We start from the raw sequence: 17,500 nt of genomic DNA, 5'->3' as shown, positions 1-17,500 counted from the left end.
CCCCCCCCCCCCTTTTCCAGAATCAGTCTCTTAGTGTGTATGGCAGACCGAAAGGAGATGGAGAGGTACGCTTCGCCTCAGGCGACAAACGTGCCAAACAGGACCGGTGAGATGTCTGTCTGGTCTGTGTGTGTGTGTGTGTGTGTGTGCGTGCGTGCGTGCGTGCGTCTGTCTGTCTGTCTGTCTGTCTGTCTGTCTGTCTGTCTGTCTGTCTGTCTGTCTGTCTGTCTGTCTGTCTGTCTGTCTGTCTGTCTGTCTGTCTGTCTGTCTGTCTGTCTGTCTGTCTGTCTGTCTGTCTGTCTGTCTGTCTGTCTGTCTGTCTGTCTGTCTGTCTGTCTGTCTGTCTGTCTGGTGTCTGTCTGTCTGTCTGGTGTCTGTCTGTCTGGTGTCTGTCTGTGTGTGTGTGTGTGTGTGTGTGTGTGTGTGTGTGTGTGTGTGTGTGTGTGTGTGTGTGTCTGCTACATTGCATCTGCTGCTCATAATGCTTTGTGAATGCAGTGATAGATGTTTGTGAGAAACTATTCTAGTGCATTATGCATAATCATGTGTTCTTAACTGACCTGCCTATTTAAATACATTTAAAACAATTGGGCATTATTAACTCATTGGGCATTAGAAATGCTCTGATAATAGTGTTGTGAAGAGGGTTACCATGGGAACCAAATGCTCTGATAATAGTGTTGTGAAGAGGGTTACCATGGGAACCAAATGCACTGATAATAGTGTTGTGAAGAGGGTTACCATGGGAACCAAATGCTCTGATAATAGTGTTGTGAAGAGGGTTACCATGGGAACCAAATGCTCTGATAATATCGTTGTGAAGAGGGTTACCATGGGAACCAAATGCTCTGATAATATCGTTGTTAAGAGGGTTACCATGGGAACCAAATGCTCTGATAATATCGTTGTGAAGAGGGTTACCATGGGAACCAAATGCTCTGATAATATCGATGCAAAGAGGGTTACCATGGGAACCAAATGCTCTGATAATATCATTGCGGAAGAGGGTTACCACGGGAACCAAATGATCTTCTTTTTGTCTCCAGCTCAATGATTAGAAATCAGAGGTTGTTTTATTTGTCAACCACCTCACTAGAACCCAATGTAAAGCCTTTTGCCAGAAACATTGGTGTCTTCTGTGACCATGACTTGAACCTCGAGCAGCATGTAAAGCAGGTTGTCCGGTCCTGCTTTTATCATATAACAAAAATAGCTAATTAGAGTCACTGATCAGGGCTTGTAGATTCAGTGTCTCTTTTTAAATCCTGTTAGCTCACAGAATGGTGTCCGTCATTTCTCCTCCTTGTAGATTCAGTGTCTCTTTTTAAATCCCTGCTGAAGAAACACTTTTATAAAGACGTTTTTAATGTATGACTTCAATGTGTGATTTTAATTCGATATGTGGTTTCATTTTCCTTCCTCCTGTTTTTGTTTGTTTTGTTTTTGTCAGTACTTTTCTTTTATTAATTTGTGACGTGAAGCTCTTTGTTACCTGCATTGAAAAGCACCATACAAAGATAGTTATTATTATTATTAGTATTATTATTATTATCTCATCTGACCAAGACTGTGACGAGGAAACGTTGTGTATTTGCGGGAATAAAGCACTGGTGAAATAGTCCTGTGAACAACAACAACAACAACAACATAAAATCTTTCTACCTCTGTGATTTCCCCCCCTGACAGGCACATCTTCCTGTTCGATGCTGCTGTGATCCTCTGTAAGAGGAGAGGAGACAACTACGAGATGAAGGAGGTGATCACCCTGTATCACTTCAAGATCACTAACAACCCCACTTCAGACAAGGAGACCAGAAAGGTGTGTCTGTGTGTGTGTGCGTGTGTCTGTGTGTCTGTGTATGTGTGTGTGTGTCTGTGTGTCTGTGTGTGTGTGTGTGTGTGTGTGTGTGTGTGTGTGTGTGTGTGTGTGTGTGTGTGTGTGTGTGTGTGTGTGTGTGTGTGTGTGTGTGTGTGTGTGTGTGTGTGTGTGCGTGTGTGCGTGCGTGCGTGTGTGTGTGTGTGTGCGCATGTGTGTGCGTGTGCGCGTGTGTGTGTGTGTGTGTGTGTGTGTGTGTGTGTGTGTGTGTGTGTGTGTGTGTGTGTGTGTGAGTGTGTATTCATGACAGAGACATAATAAAATTATAGTTTTTTATCATTCTTCAATTTATTCGAACTTTAATGATTATGTTTAAGGGAAGTGTTTGTTCTAGCTCAGACGGTATTGTCCAGACGGGGTCGTGCTATGCTTTTATTTAGTCACTTTTAGGAGGTGTTCGACTAAAAGCGACTCAGACACGTATTCAGATTGGCCACGTTGATTCATTAGATAATTGTGTCAGTTTGAAGGATGGAACAGCTTGATTTTTCACTCCAGATGGTGTTTTTATTAAACATCTCCTTGAGCCTGATGGTACGAACACACACACGCACGCACGCACGCACACACACACACACACACACACACACACACACACACACACACACACACACACACACACACACACACACACACACACACACACACACACACACACACACACACACACACACACACACACACACACACACACACACACAGCAACAACAAGCACCTGATGTGTGATATCCACCTTCCTGGATAATGATACATTGTAGAATTGGTTGCCGGAGATAATCATCATTTTGGCTTATTATAATAGCTCTCATTTGTTTAAAAAAATAAGACAAAATTTATAAAATCTCAGCAACATGCATCGTTCCTGTTACTTTAAGACCATCAGCAACATGCTGTTACTTTAAGACCATCAGCAACATGCTGTTACTTTAAGACCATCAGCAACATGCTGTTACTTTAAGACCATCAGCAACATGCTGTTACTTTAAGACCATCAGCAACATGCTGTTACTTTAAGACCATCAGCAACATGCTGTTACTTTAAGACCATCAGCAACATGCTGTTACTTTAAGACCATCAGCAACATGCTGTTACTTTAAGACCATCAGCAACATGCTGTTACTTTAAGACCATCAGCAACATGCTGTTACTTTAAGACCATCAGCAACATGCTGTTACTTTAAGACCATCAGCAACATGCTGTTACTTTAAGACCATCAGCAACATGCATCGTTCCTGTTACTTTAAGACCATCAGCAATGTGCATCGTTCCTGTTACTTTAAGAACATCAGCAACATGCTGTTACTTTAAGACCATCAGCAACATGCATCGTTCCTGTTACTTTAAGAACATCAGCAACATGCTGTTACTTTAAGACCATCAGCAACATGCTGTTACTTTAAGGTCATCAGCAACATGCTGTTACTTTAAGGTCATCAGCAACATGCTGTTACTTTAAGGTCATCAGCAACATGCTGTTACTTTAAGACCATCAGCAACATGCTGTTACTTTAAGACCATCAGCAACATGCATCGTTCCTGTTACTTTAAGAACATCAGCAACATGCTGTTACTTTAAGACCATCAGCAACATGCTGTTACTTTAAGGTCATCAGCAACATGCTGTTACTTTAAGACCATCAGCAACATGCATCGTTCCTGTTACTTTAAGAACATCAGCAACATGCTGTTACTTTAAGACCATCAGCAACATGCTGTTACTTTAAGTCATCAGCAACATGCTGTTAAGACCATCAGCAACATGCTGTTTACTTTAAGACCATCAGCAACATGCTGTTACTCGTCATCAGCAACATGCTGTTACTTTAAGGTCATCAGCAACATGCTGTTACTTTTTAAGGTCATCAGCAACATGCTGTTACTTTAAGACCATCAGCAACATGCTGTTACTTTAAGACCATCAGCAACATGCTGTTACTTTAAGACCATCAGCAACATGCTGTTACTTTAAGACCATCAGCAACATGCTGTTACTTTAAGACCATAAGCAACATGCATCGTTCCTGTTACTTTAAGACCATCAGCAACATGCTGTTACTTTAAGACCATCAGCAACATGCTGTTACTTTAAGACCATCAGCAACATGCTGTTACTTTAAGACCATCAGCAACATGCATCGTTCCTGTTACTTTAAGACCATCAGCAACATGCTGTTACTTTAAGACCATCAGCAACATGCTGTTACTTTAAGACCATCAGCAACATGCTGTTACTTTAAGACCATCAGCAACATGCATCGTTCCTGTTACTTTAAGACCATCAGCAACATGCATCGTTCCTGTTACTTTAAGACCATCAGCAACGTGCATCGTTCCTGTTACTTTAAGACCATCAGCAACATGCTGTTACTTTAAGACCATCAGCAACATGCTGTTACTTTAAGACCATCAGCAACATGCTGTTACTTTAAGACCATTGTCTATCCTATAACTCTAGAGACCTACTCATCCAGATAAGCTGGTTTATACTGTACCTGTTTTCACACACCCCTTCATCTACCCCCCTACACACCCTGTGTGATTGGCCAAGAGGCTCTCTTTCTCTTATCTGATTGGCTGGTGGCTTACCCTGACCACTATACCTCTGAGCTCTGAGTGATGAATGGGACTATAACCTAAAGGCCACTTTAAAGGGGAAATCTGGACTTGACGCATCCATTTGTTGTTGTTTAAATCCCAGATTGCTCTTTTTAAAGTCTGTTTTATTGTTTTATGAGCACAGCTTCCCTGTGCACTGAGCAGTAGAGTACATGTAGGATACAGCTTCCCTGAGCACTGAGCAGTACAGTACATGTAGGATACAGCTTCCCTGAGCACTGTGCAGTACAGTACATGTAGGATACAGCTTCCCTGAGCACTGTGCAGTACAGTACATGTAGGATACAGCTTCCCTGAGCACTGAGCAGTACAGTACATGTAGGATACAGCTTCCCTGAGCACTGAGCAGTACAGTACATGTAGGATACAGCTTCCCTGAGCACTGTGCAGTACAGTACATGTAGGATACAGCTTCCCTGAGCACTGTGCAGTACAGTACATGTAGGATACAGCTTCCCACTGTGCAGCACTGAGCAGTACAGTACATGTAGGATACAGCTTCCCTGTGCACTGAGCAGTACAGTACATGTAGGATACAGCTTCCCTGAGCACTGTGCAGTACAGTACATGTAGGATACAGCTTCCCTGAGCACTGTGCAGTACAGTACATGTAGGATACAGCTTCCCTGAGCACTGTGCAGTACAGTACATGTAGGATACAGCTTCCCTGAGCACTGTGCAGTACAGTACATGTAGGATACAGCTTCCCTGAGCACTGTGCAGTACAGTACATGTAGGATACAGCTTCCCTGAGCACTGTGCAGTACAGTACATGTAGGATACAGCTTCCCTGAGCACTGTGCAGTACAGTACATGTAGGATACAGCTTCCCTGAGCACTGTGCAGTACAGTACATGTAGGATACAGCTTCCCTGAGCACTGAGCAGTACAGTACATGTAGGATACAGCTTCCCTGTGGACTGAGCAGTACAGTACATGTAGGATACAGAGGCCTATTACAGCAGAACACACAATATTACCACTTGTCTATTGTGCCGACATTTGGGTCAGAGTTATATTTTTCAAGACAACTTCCTCTCAGAGTATTAACAAGGAGAGGTGGTTGAAGCAGGTTGTTATCACAGAGGCTGGAGTAATGGCTAATCTTTGAAGTGGCTAATCGTTAGTGATTAAGTCCTGAAGTGTCTTGTCCGCCTCGTTGTCTGGGGCTACATAGACACCTGGCCAGGAGAACTCTGGGAACTCTCTGGGAACTCTCTCTTTCTCTCTTTCTCTCTCAATTAAATTTAAATTTAAGGGCTTTATTGGCATGGGAGACATATGTTAACATTGCCAAATGCAAGTGAAGTAGATAATATACAAAATTTAAATAAACAATACAAATTAACAGTAAACATTACACTCACAGAAGTTCCAAAAGGATAGACATTTCAAATGTCTCTCTCTTTCTTTCTCTCTGTCCTCTCTCTCTGTTCTCTCTCTCTGTCCTCTTTCTCTGCCCTCTCTCTCTCTCTCTCTGTCCTCTCTCTCTGTCCTCTCTCTCTCTCTCTCTCTCTCTCACTCTGTTCTCTCTCTCTGTCTTCTCTCTCGCTCTGTCCTCTCTCTCTGTTATCTCTCTCTCTGTCCTCTCTCTCTGTCCTCTCTCTCTCTCTCTCTCTCACTCTGTTCTCTCTCTCTGTCTTCTCTCTCGCTCTGTCCTCTCTCTGTTCTCTCTCTCTCTGTCCTCTCTCTCTGTTATCTCTCTCTCACTCTATCCTCTCTCTCTCTGTCCTCTCTCTCTGTCTTCTCTCTCTCCCTGTCCTCTCTCTCTGTTCTCTCTGTTCTCTCTCTCTCTGTGTCCTCTCTCTCTCTATTCTTTCTCTGTCCTCTCTCTCACGCTCTCTCCTCTTCCTCTGTCCTCTCTTTCTCTGTCCTCTCTGTGCTCTCTCTCTCTACCCCTGTGTACCCCACTCTCTCTCTTTCTATGTTCACTCCCATCTTCTACCGCTTGATGACCCCCTGTATCTGTCTCTTTCTAGTTGACATTCTCATCCCTCTGTTGTAGTGGTCGTATGGGCTCTACCTAGCACACGACCAGGGGCAGAGCGGCTTCGAGTTCTTCTTCAAGACCAAGGAGCTGAGGAAGAAGTGGCTGGAGCAGTTTGGCATGGCCATGTGAGTCTTCTGTCCCATGTCTCACCTCTGCCTCACTCCTGTAGCCATGTGAGTGTTGTGAGTGTTCTGTGAGAGAGACATATAGTGTGTGTCTTCTACTGTCTGTACAGAGTGTGATTAATGACCGCCACAGTACTGACGGGTCACTCTTCAGGTCTGTACAGAGTGTGATTAATGACCGCCACAGTACAGACGGGTCACTCTTCAGGTCTGTACAGCGTGTGATTAATGACCGCCACAAGAGGATGTATTTAAATATAAAGGGGATGTATAATCTATTTAAATATCAAGGGGATGTATAATCTATTTAAATATAAAGGGGATGTATGAACTATTTAAATATAAAGGGGATGTATGAACTATTTAAATATAAAGGGGATGTATAATCTATTTAAATATAAAGGGGATGTATGAACTATTTAAATATAAAGGGGATGTATAATCTATTTAAATATAAAGGGGATGTATAATCTATTTAAATATAAAGGGGATGTATAATCTATTTAAATATAAAGGGGATGTATAAACTATTTAAATATTAAGGGGATGTATAATCTATTTAAATATAAAGGGGATGTATAATCTATTTAAATATAAAGGGGAAGTATAATCTATTTAAATATAAAGGGGATGTATAAACTATTTAAATATTAAGGGGATGTATAATCTATTTAAATATAAAGGGGATGTATAAACTATTTAAATATTAAGGGGATGTATAATCTATTTAAATATAAAGGGGATGTATGAACTATTTAAATATTAAGGGGATGTATAATCTATTTAAATATAAAGGGGATGTATAATCTATTTAAATATAAAGGGGATGTATAATCTATTTAAATATAAAGGGGATGTATGAACTATTTAAATATTAAGGGGATGTATAATCTATTTAAATATAAAGGGGATGCTTACTGGATCAAATGAATCACCGCTGGCGTAAACTTAGATAAACCCCAGTATATTACTGGACTGGACTGAATCTCTGCAATAGGCTGGAGATCTAACAATGTCTTGACAAAGAGGCTGAATAGTGGCTCTTACTCAGAATGAGTTTTAACAAGTCGGCCATTGACTGAACTAAGTGCACAGTTGGCCATAGGACTATTGTCCCTGCCAAGTCCTATGTGGTCTCTTTCAGTCATTTGCTGGGGACTTCACTCCCACCTGTGTACTAACAGGTACGTGTCATCAGCCAAACACAAACAAAACCTGGTAATGCTAGTGGGGGGAGAGGGGAACGAGAGGGGGACGAGGAGATCAAAGAATCTGTTACTATTAGATCGGTGGTTCTTAACCTTGCTGGAGGTACTGAACCCCACTAGTTTAATATGCGCATTCACCGAACCCTTCTTAATTGGAAAAATAAAATGTGATTTTTTTCAAATTCAAAAACATAGGTATTTATTTTACTGGTGCACAAAATGAACCGTGCATCAACATCTCTGTGTTCAAAAAACAAAATCATCAAAATATGATTTTCACACAAAAACATAATAATGAATATTTACTGCAAATCAGTGTGACTTCTGCTGTTGCCTTTCAGAGACCAGTTCAGAAATGCGCGGCTTCACCTTGGCAAGTGCCACTCTGTCATTTTCGCAACAAAGTCTGTTCCTTTTCTTCGTTTTTATGTCCAGCATCCTCAAAAAGGACTCTCTTGTAGGGAAGTATCCGTCGAGAGACTTTGCAACCACTGCTATTGCTTTTGAATATTTTGTTGACCTAAAATTTTAAATGTAGAGATTCAGATGATATTTGCTGTTGCTTGCTTCAGTTCCGCGGGTATAGAAATGTCTCCGATTCCAGATACATCTTCTATCTGACTTACACAGTCGTCCAGCAGGGGAAAGTTTGCGAAGTTATCATTCTCTGTTCGTCGTTTCCATAACGGTAGCTTTTTTTGAAAAGCCTTCAGGTTTTCCTCCGCTTCGATGATGTTGACTCCACCGCCCTGCATCTTTTGATTGAGATGATTGAGAGCTGCGAAGATATCAGCCATGTACGCTAAAATGAGAATTAACTGCATTCTGCAATCTGCATGACAATGTTGGTGCTCTTGCAAAAACAGGCCTAATTCCACACGCACGGCAAAAACACGATTCAGCACCTGTCCCCGGGATAACCACCGAACATTAGAATGGTACAGAAGTACCTCGAATTCAGAGCCCATTTCTTCACACAGATCACTGAAGATCGGTGCCTCAGAGCACTAGTTCGCACATAGTTCACGCATTCCACTACAATTTTTTATACTTCTGCCAGTTTTGGAGGCAAGGTTTTTGTTGCCAACGCATGCCTGTGCAGAATACAATGCGTAACAATGATGTGTGGTGCATCGGCTTTCACTGGCGCACCAAAACCAGACTTTCTTCCCAGCATGACTGGAGCTCCATCCGAACAAACTGCAGAAACCATATCCCACGAAAGATAGTTGTCTTTGAAGAAGTTATCCACCAGTTTCTTCACATCGGCTGCCTTAGTTGTTGTTGTAAGAGGCTTACAAAATAAAAAATCTTCCCTTGTCACGCCGTCTTTCACATAGCGCACGAATACAGCAAGCTGGCTTTGATTGGAAACGTCTGTGGTCTCGTCGAGTTGAAGGCTGAATTTTTCCCGGGCTTGAAATCAGATCTGCAAGATGTCTTTGCTCATGTGCCCTATTCTGTCGCAGATGGTGTCATTTGGGATAACTTAACTTCAGCCTCTTTTCCCAGCATTATTTTCGCCATCTTCAACACAGCTGGTTTTATGAGTGTTTCACCAATGGTGTGTGGTTTGCCCTGCTTTGCGATCAGGTAAGCAACTTCGTACGATGCTGTGAGGATCGGTGTGTTGATGGGTACAAAGCCGAGAACAGGCAGAGTAGCCTTTTCATCGAATCTGGCTCTCTTCACCTTGTATTCAGCGAGCGTTGTGTTCCTGTATTTTCCATCTCCATGCAGCTTAAGGAAGTGTTCTCTTAGTTTTGCCGGTGCTAGACTAGAATTACTCAACTTGGCATTGCAAATCATGCAGTTAGGACGCTGACTCCCATCACGTTCCGTTATACATGTGAATCCATATTGTACATATTAGTCCGACCACTTTCTTTTTTTGCCCGACATAGTAAGTATGAAGGGATTAAAATATTAAGAAAGAAATCACAAGATGTTACATCACGACAGTCACAAGTCGGCTACTGAGCGCACCAAATTCCCTGCAGCACAGATAGGCCAAGCGATGTAGTGTGATCACCTGCAGCCAATGATGGCCAAGCGGGGCGTGTCATCACGAATCATATGAGTCGGATGTGTGTCTTGACCTCCGCCGAACCCCTGAGACTGACTCACCGAACCCCTGTGGTTCAATCGAACCCAGGTTAAGAACCACTGTATTAGATACATTGTTGGCACTGACAACTGCATTTACAATCAGTTTGGGGTGGGGGCAGCTGCAATAGCTACACACAGCAGGGGGGGGGCAGCTGCAATAGCTACACACAGTAGGGGGGCAGCTGCAATAGCTACACACAGCAAGGGGGGCAGCTGCAATAGCTACACACAGCAGGGGGGCAGCTTCAATAGCTACACACAGCAAGGGGGGGGACAGCTGCAATAGCTACACACAGCAGGGGGGGGCAGCTTCAATAGCTACACACAGCAAGGGGGGGGGCAGCTTCAATAGCTACACACAGCAAGGGGGGGGCAGCTGCAATAGCTACACACAGCAGGGGGCGGGGGGAGATACTATAGCAACACTCAGCAGGGGGGCAGCTGCTATAGCAACACACAGCAGGGGGTGGGGGCAGCTGCTATAGCAACACACAGCAAGGGGGGCAGCTGCTATAGCAACAGACAGCGGGGAGGGGCAGCTGCTATAGCAACACACAGCAGGGGGGCAGCTGCTATAGCAACACACAGCAGAGGGGGGCAGCTACTATAGCAACACAAAGCAGGGGGGCAGCTACTATAGCAACACACAGCAGGGGGGCAGCTGCTATAGCAACACACAGCAGGGGGTGGGGGCAGCTGCTATAGCAACACACAGCAGGGGGTGGGGGGGAGCTACTATAGCAACAGTCAGCAGGGGGGCAGCTGCTATAGCAACACTCAGCAGGTGGTGGGGGGCAGCTGCTATAGCAACACACAGCAGGTGGTGGGGGGGGCTACTATAGCAACACACAGCAGGGGGTGGGGCAGCTGCTATAGCAACACTCAGTAGGGGGGCAGCTACTATAGCAACACTCAGCAGGGGGCAGCTACTATAGCAACACTCAGCAGGGGGCAGCTACTATAGCAACACTCAGCAGGGAGGGGCAGCTGCTATAGCAACACAATTTAGGGGGGCAGCTACTATAGCAACACACAGCAGGGGGTGGGGCAGCTGGTATAGCAACACTCAGTAGGGGGGCAGCTACTATAGCAACACTCAGCAGGGGGCAGCTACTATAGCAACACTCAGCAGGGGGGCAGCTACTATAGCAACACTCAGCAGGGGGCAGCTGCTATAGCAACACTCAGTAGGGGGCAGCTACTATAGCAACACTCAGCAGGGGGCAGCTACTATAGCAACACTCAGCAGGGGGCAGCTACTATAGCAACACTCAGCAGGGGGGACAGCTACTATAGCAACACTCAGCAGGGGGGCAGCTACTATAGCAACACTCAACAGGGGGCAGCTGCTATAGCAACACTCAGCAGGGGGCAGCTACTATAGCAACACACAGCAGGGGGTGGGGCAGCTGCTATAGCAACACTCAGTAGGGGGCAGCTACTATAGCAACACTCAGCAGGGGGGCAGCTACTATAGCAACACTCAGCAGGGGGGCAGCTGCTATAGCAACACTCAGTAGGGGGGCAGCTACTATAGCAACACTCAGCAGGGGGCAGCTACTATAGCAACACTCAGCAGGGGGGCAGCTACTATAGCAACACTCAGCAGGGGGCAGCTGCTATAGCAACACTCAGTAGGGGGCAGCTACTATAGCAACACTCAGCAGGGGGCAGCTACTATAGCAACACAATGCAGGGGGACGACAGCTACTATAGCAACACACAGCAGAGGGGGGCAGCTACTATAGCAACACAAAGCAGGGGGGGCAGCTACTATAGCAACACTCAGCAGGGGGCAGCTACTATAGCAACACACTCAGCAGGGGGGGGCAGCTGCAATAGCTACACACAGCAGGGGGTGAGGGGAGCTACTATAGCAACACACAGCAGGGGGGCAGCTGCTATAGCAACACTCAGCAGGTGGTGGGGGGCAGCAGCTGCTATAGCAACACACAGCAGGTGGTGGGGGGGGCAGCTGATATAGCAACACACAGCAGGGGGTGGGGGCAGCTGCTATAGCAACACAAAGCAGGGGGTGGGCAGCTGCTATAGCAACACACAGCAGGGGGTGGGGGCAGCTTCTATAGCAACACACAGCAGGGGGGCAGCTGCTATAGCAACACACTGCAGGGGGTGGGGGAGCTACTATAGCAACACACAGCAGGGGGTGGGGGCAGCTACTATAGCAACACTCAGCAGGGAGGGGCAGCTGCTATAGCAACACAATTTAGGGGGTGGGCAGCTGCTATAGCAACACAAAGCAGGGGGGCAGCTGCTATAGCAACACACAGCAGGGAGGGGGCAGCTGCTATAGCAACACACAGCAGGGTGGGGGCAGCTGCTATAGCAACACACAGCAGGGAGGGGGCAGCTGCTATAACAACACAAAGCAGGGGGCAGCTGCTATAGCAACACAAAGCAGGGGGGCAGCTGCTATAACAACACAAAGCAGGGGGGGCAGCTGCTATAGCAACACAAAGCAGGGGGGGGCAGCTGCTATAGCAACACACAGCAGGGAGGGGCAGCTGCTATAGCAACACACAGCAGGGATGGGGCAGCTGCTATAACAACACAAAGCAGGGGGGCAGCTGCTATAGCAACACAAAGCAGGGGGAAGCTGCTATAGCAACACACAGCAGGGGGGCAGCTGCTATAACAACACAAAGCAGGGGGGGCAGCTGCTATAGCAACACAAAGCAGGGGGGGCAGCTGCTATAGCAACACACAGCAGGGAGGGGCAGCTGCTATAGCAACACAATGCAGGGGGGCAGCTACTATAGCAACACACAGCAGGGGGGCAGCTGCTATAGCAACACACAGCAGGGAGGGGGCAGCTGCTATAGCAACACAATGGGGGGGCAGCTGCTATAGCAACACAATGCAGGGGGCAGCTGCTATAGCAACACAATGCAGGGGGCAGCTGCTATAGCAACACAATGCAGGGGGGGGCAGCTGCTATAGCAACACAATGCAGGGGGGGGCAGCTGCTATAGCAAAAAGTAATTTACAACATTTACAATGTCTACACTGTATTTCTGATCAATTTGATGTTATCATAATGGACAAAAAAAATGCTTTTCTTTCAAAACCAAGGGCATTTCTAAGTGCCCACAAACTTTTGAATGGTAGTATACATACGGTTGAAGTCGGAAGTTTACATACACCTTAGCCAACTACATTTAAACTCAGTTTTTCACAATTCCTGACATTTTATCCTAGTAAAAATTCCCTGTCTTAGGTCAGTTAGGATCACTACTTTATTTTAAGAATGTGAAATGTCGGAATAATAGTAGAGAGAATGATTTATTTCAGCTTTTAGTTTTTTCATCACATTCCCTGTGGGTCAGAAGTCTACATGCTCTCAATTAGTATTTGGTAGCATTGCTTGTAAATTGTTTAACTTGGGTCAAACGTTTTGGGTATCCTTCCACAAGCTTCCCACATTAAGTGGGACAGAGCTGACAGAGCTGCTGTAACTGAGTCAGGTTTGTAGGCCTCCTTGCACGCACATGCTTTTTCAGTTCTGCCCACAAATGTTCTACAGGATCGAGGTCAGGGCTTTGTGATGGCCACCCCAATACCTTGACTTTGTTGTCCTTAAGCCATTTAATCCACAACTTTGGAAGTATGCTTGGGGTCATTGTCCATTTGGAAGACCCATTTGCAACCAAGCTTTAACTTCCTGACTGATGTCTTGAGATGTTTCTTCAATATATCCATATCATTTTCCTACCACATGAAGCCATCTATTTTATGAAGTGCACCAGTCCCTCCTGCAGCAAAGCACCCCCACAACATGATGCTGCCACCCCCGTGCTTCACAGTTGGGATGGTGTTCCTCGGCTTGCAAGCCTCCCCCTTTTTCCTCCAAACATAACGATGTTCATTATGACCAAACAGTTCTATTTTTGTTTCAGCAGACCAGAGGACATTTTTCCAAACAAGTAAAATCTTTGTCACCATGTGGAGTTGCAAACCGTAGTCTGGCTTTTTTATGGCGGTTTTGGAGCAGTGGCTTCTTCCTTGCTGAGCGGCCTTTCAGGTTACGTCGATATAGGTGTTTGTGTTTTACTGTGGATATAGATACTTTTGTACCTGTTTCCTCCAGCATCTTCACAAGGTCCTTTGCTGTTGTTCTGGGATTGATTTGCACTTTTCGCACCAAAGTACGTTCATCTCTAGGAGACATACATCCACAGGTACAATTTACTCAAATGATGTCAATTAGCCTATCAGAAGCGTTTAAAGCCATAAATAGAGAGTATACAGTGGCAGAATACCTGACCACTGTGACTGCCCCAAACTTTGAAAGCTTTGACTATGTACACAGACTCAGTGAGCATAGCCTTGCTATTGAGATTGGCCGCCATAGGCAGACCTGGCTCTCAAGATAAGACCGCCTATGTGCACACAGCCCACCGAATGAGGTGGAAACTGAGCTGCACTTCCTAACCTCCTGCCAAATGTATGATCATGTTAGAGACACATATTTCCTTCAGATTCCACAGATCCACAAAGAATTTGAAAACAAACCCAATGTTGATAAACTCCCATATCTACTGGGTGAAATACCAGTGTGCCATCACAGCAGCAAGATCTATGACCTGTTGCCACAAGAAAAGGCCAACCAGGGAGGAACAAACACCATATTTATTTTTCCTTTTGTACTTTAAGTATTTGTACATAATTTGACATTTGAAATGTCTTTATTATTTTGGAACTTTTGTGAGTGTAATGTTTAATGTATATTTGTATTCTTTATTTAACTTTTGTTTATTATCTACTTCACTTGCTTTGGCAATGTTAACATACTGTATGTTTCCCATGCCAATAAAGCTGTTAAATTTAAATTGAGTTTGGAGGGGGAGAGAGAGAGAGAGAGAGAGAGAGAGAGAGAGAGAGAGAGAGAGAGAGAGAGAGAGAGAGAGAGAGAGAGAGAGGGAAGAGAGACACTCTTTCAGTTTATTTGACACACAATCACTGAGTCACTTGGCTCCCTGGAGAGACTAAGGACTGATCCCAAACTGCGGTTTTGTCACGCGCTGCTGTTTCATGTTTAGCCACCTGCTGTGCCCACGCTGACTTCAGCTCAGCTCATTGAGGAGCAGGAGGAGAGACATTTAGACCGATGATGTCATAGCAGTTTAGTCCAACACACTCAGGAATATACTTGACCTAAGAATCAGGAAGTCTGTCTCGGCTTGCTACCAGGTGGTGTTTTTGTTTAGTGATGTCAGCTGGAACTATTAGACTCTGTGAACAAACTATTTTACCACTGATGGGAATAATATGGATGTTATAGATAGATGTGGATGACTGCACATACCTTACCTCACAATGTGACAGTGAAAACATACTTTGTCTTTTCTAGTCTTGTTTCCTCACGTCTTTTCTCTCCCTCTCTCTGTCCTGTAGATCCAACATCCGTCCAGAGAACGGCACCAGTAACTCCCACGAGTTCAAGATGCACACCTTTGACAGAATCACATCCTGTAGCTACTGCCACATGCTGCTAAGGTACAGGGTCACACAGTATAGTTGTCCTCTTGCATGGTCCAATCAATGTTCTAGGAATGACCCTGACCGTCATCCACCCAGAATGGGAGGTTAGGGGTCATACAGGTTCATCTACTGGGTCTTTGTCACATCTGCCCTGGTGTTATCCAGATATATGCTCACTGTTTGTAGACACAGGTTGTCATTCACATGTCATGTAGTGAGTGTGTGTGTGTGTGTGTGTGTGTGTGTGTGTGTGTGTGTGTGTGTGTGTGTGTGTGTGTGTGTGTGTGTGTGTGTGTGTGTGTGTGTGTGTGTGTGTGTGTGTGTGTGTGTGTGTGTGTGTGTGTGTGTGTAGGTGTGTTTAGGTGTGTGTGTGTAGATGTGTAGTTGTGTAGGTGTGTGTGTAGGTGTGTGTGTGTGTGTGTGTGTGTGTGTGTGTGTGTGTGTGTGTGTGTGTGTGTGTGTGTGTGTGTGTGTGTGTGTGTGTGTGTGTGTGTGTGTGTGTGTGTGTGTGTGTGTGTGTGTGTGTGTGTAGGTGTGTAGGTCTGTGTGTAGGTGTGTTTGTAGGTGTGTAGGTGAGTGTAGGTGTGTAGGTGAGTGTAGGTGTGTAGGTGGGTGTAGGTGTGTGTGTGTGGGTGTAGGTGTGTGTGTAGGTGTGTATGTGTGTGTAGGTGTGTGTGTAGGTGTGTGTGTAGGTGTGTGTGTGTGTGTGTGTGTGTGTAGGTGTAGGTGTGTGTGTGGTTAGAATCAGACTCCCAGAATGGGGATGCTGTGCTTTATGTCTTTCTAATGAGCAGGAGATTCTGGAGCTTCAGGAGATTCTGGAGCGGCTTATGTAAAATAAATACACTATACGTTGAGTTTTCACAAGGTGAGGAGGAGAGGAGAGGAGAGGAGAGGAGGGGAGGAGAGGAGAGGAGATGAGAAGAGGAGAGGAGAGGAGAGGAGAGGAGAGGAGAGAAGAGGAGAGGAGAGGAGAGGAGAGGAGATGAGATGAGAGGAGAGGAGAGGAGAGATGAGGAGAGATGAGGAGAGGAGAGATGAGTAGAGGAGAGGAGAGGAGAGGAGAGATGAGGAGAGGAGAGAGGAGAGGAGAGGAGAGGAGAGGAGAGGGGAGGAGAGGAGAGATGAAGAGAAGAGGAGAGGAGAGGAGAGGAGAGATGAGGAGAGGAGAGGACAGGAGAGGAGAGATGAGGAGAGAGGGGAGGGAGAGGAGAGGAGAGAGAGGAGGGAGGGGAGGGGAGGGAGGAGGGGAGGGGGAGGGGGAGGGAGAGGAGAGAGAGATGAGAGAGAGAGGGAGAGGAGAGGAGAGGTGGGGAGGAGAGGAGAGGAGAAGAGGGGGGAGAGGAGAAGAGAGAGAGAGAGATGAGGAGAGGAGAGGAGAGGAGAGGAGAGGAGAGGAGGGAAGGGAAGGGGAGGAGAGGAGGGGAGGGGAGGGGAGGGAGGGAGAGGGGAGGGGAGGGGAGAGGAGGGGAGGGGAGGGGAGGGGAGGAGGGAGGAGAGGAGAGGAGAGATGAGAGGAGGGGGAGGGAGGGGAGGGGGAGGGAGGAGAGGAGAGGAGAGGAGAGGAGAGGAGAGGAGAGGAGAGGAGAGGAGAGGAGAGGAGAGGAGAGGAGAGGAGAGGAGAGGAGGAGAGGAGAGAGGAGAGGAGAGGAGAGGAGAGGAGATGAGAGAAGAGGAGAGGAGAGGAGAGGAGAGGAGAGATGAGAGAGGAGAGGAGAGATGAGGAGAGGAGAGGAGAGGAGAGGAGAGGAGAGGAGAGGAGAGATGAGGAGAGGAGAGATGAGGAGAGGAGAGGAGAGGAGAGATGAGGAGAGGAGAGGAGAGAAGAGGAGAGGAGAGGAGAGGAGAGGAGAGGAGAGAAGAGGAGAGGAGAGGAGATGAGAGAAGAGAAGAGGAGAGGAGAGGAGAGATGAGGAGAGGAGAGGAGAGGAGAGATGAGGAGAGGAGAGGAGAGGAGAGATGAGGAGAGGAGAGGAGAGGAGAGGAGAGATGAGGAGAGGAGAGGAGAGGAGAGATGAGGAGAGGAGAGGAGAGGAGAGATGAGAGAGAGGAGAGATGAGGAGAGGAGAGGA

The 17,500-nt window shown here is 46.1% G+C and overlaps 1 protein-coding gene across 3 annotated transcripts in view; it reads left to right on the top strand.

Moving 5' to 3' along the window:
• The window catches only part of LOC124039463 (guanine nucleotide exchange factor VAV3-like), a 211,840-nt gene that overhangs the window by 133,052 nt on the left and 61,288 nt on the right, over positions 1-17,500 (top strand). For all 3 annotated transcript variants that reach the window (XM_046355457.1, XM_046355456.1, XM_046355458.1), the window contains exons 13-16: positions 21-106; positions 1,687-1,819; positions 6,500-6,609; positions 15,342-15,443. In XM_046355457.1, the coding sequence (XP_046211413.1) occupies positions 21-106; positions 1,687-1,819; positions 6,500-6,609; positions 15,342-15,443 (431 nt within the window). The remainder of the gene's footprint in view (positions 1-20; positions 107-1,686; positions 1,820-6,499; positions 6,610-15,341; positions 15,444-17,500) is intronic.

The sequence above is a fragment of the Oncorhynchus gorbuscha genome, linkage group LG07 (genome assembly GCF_021184085.1).
Source record: "Oncorhynchus gorbuscha isolate QuinsamMale2020 ecotype Even-year linkage group LG07, OgorEven_v1.0, whole genome shotgun sequence".
Lineage (NCBI taxonomy): Eukaryota > Metazoa > Chordata > Actinopteri > Salmoniformes > Salmonidae > Oncorhynchus > Oncorhynchus gorbuscha.
Note: the sequence above shows the minus strand (reverse complement) of the source record. Positions and strands in the feature narration are given on the sequence as shown.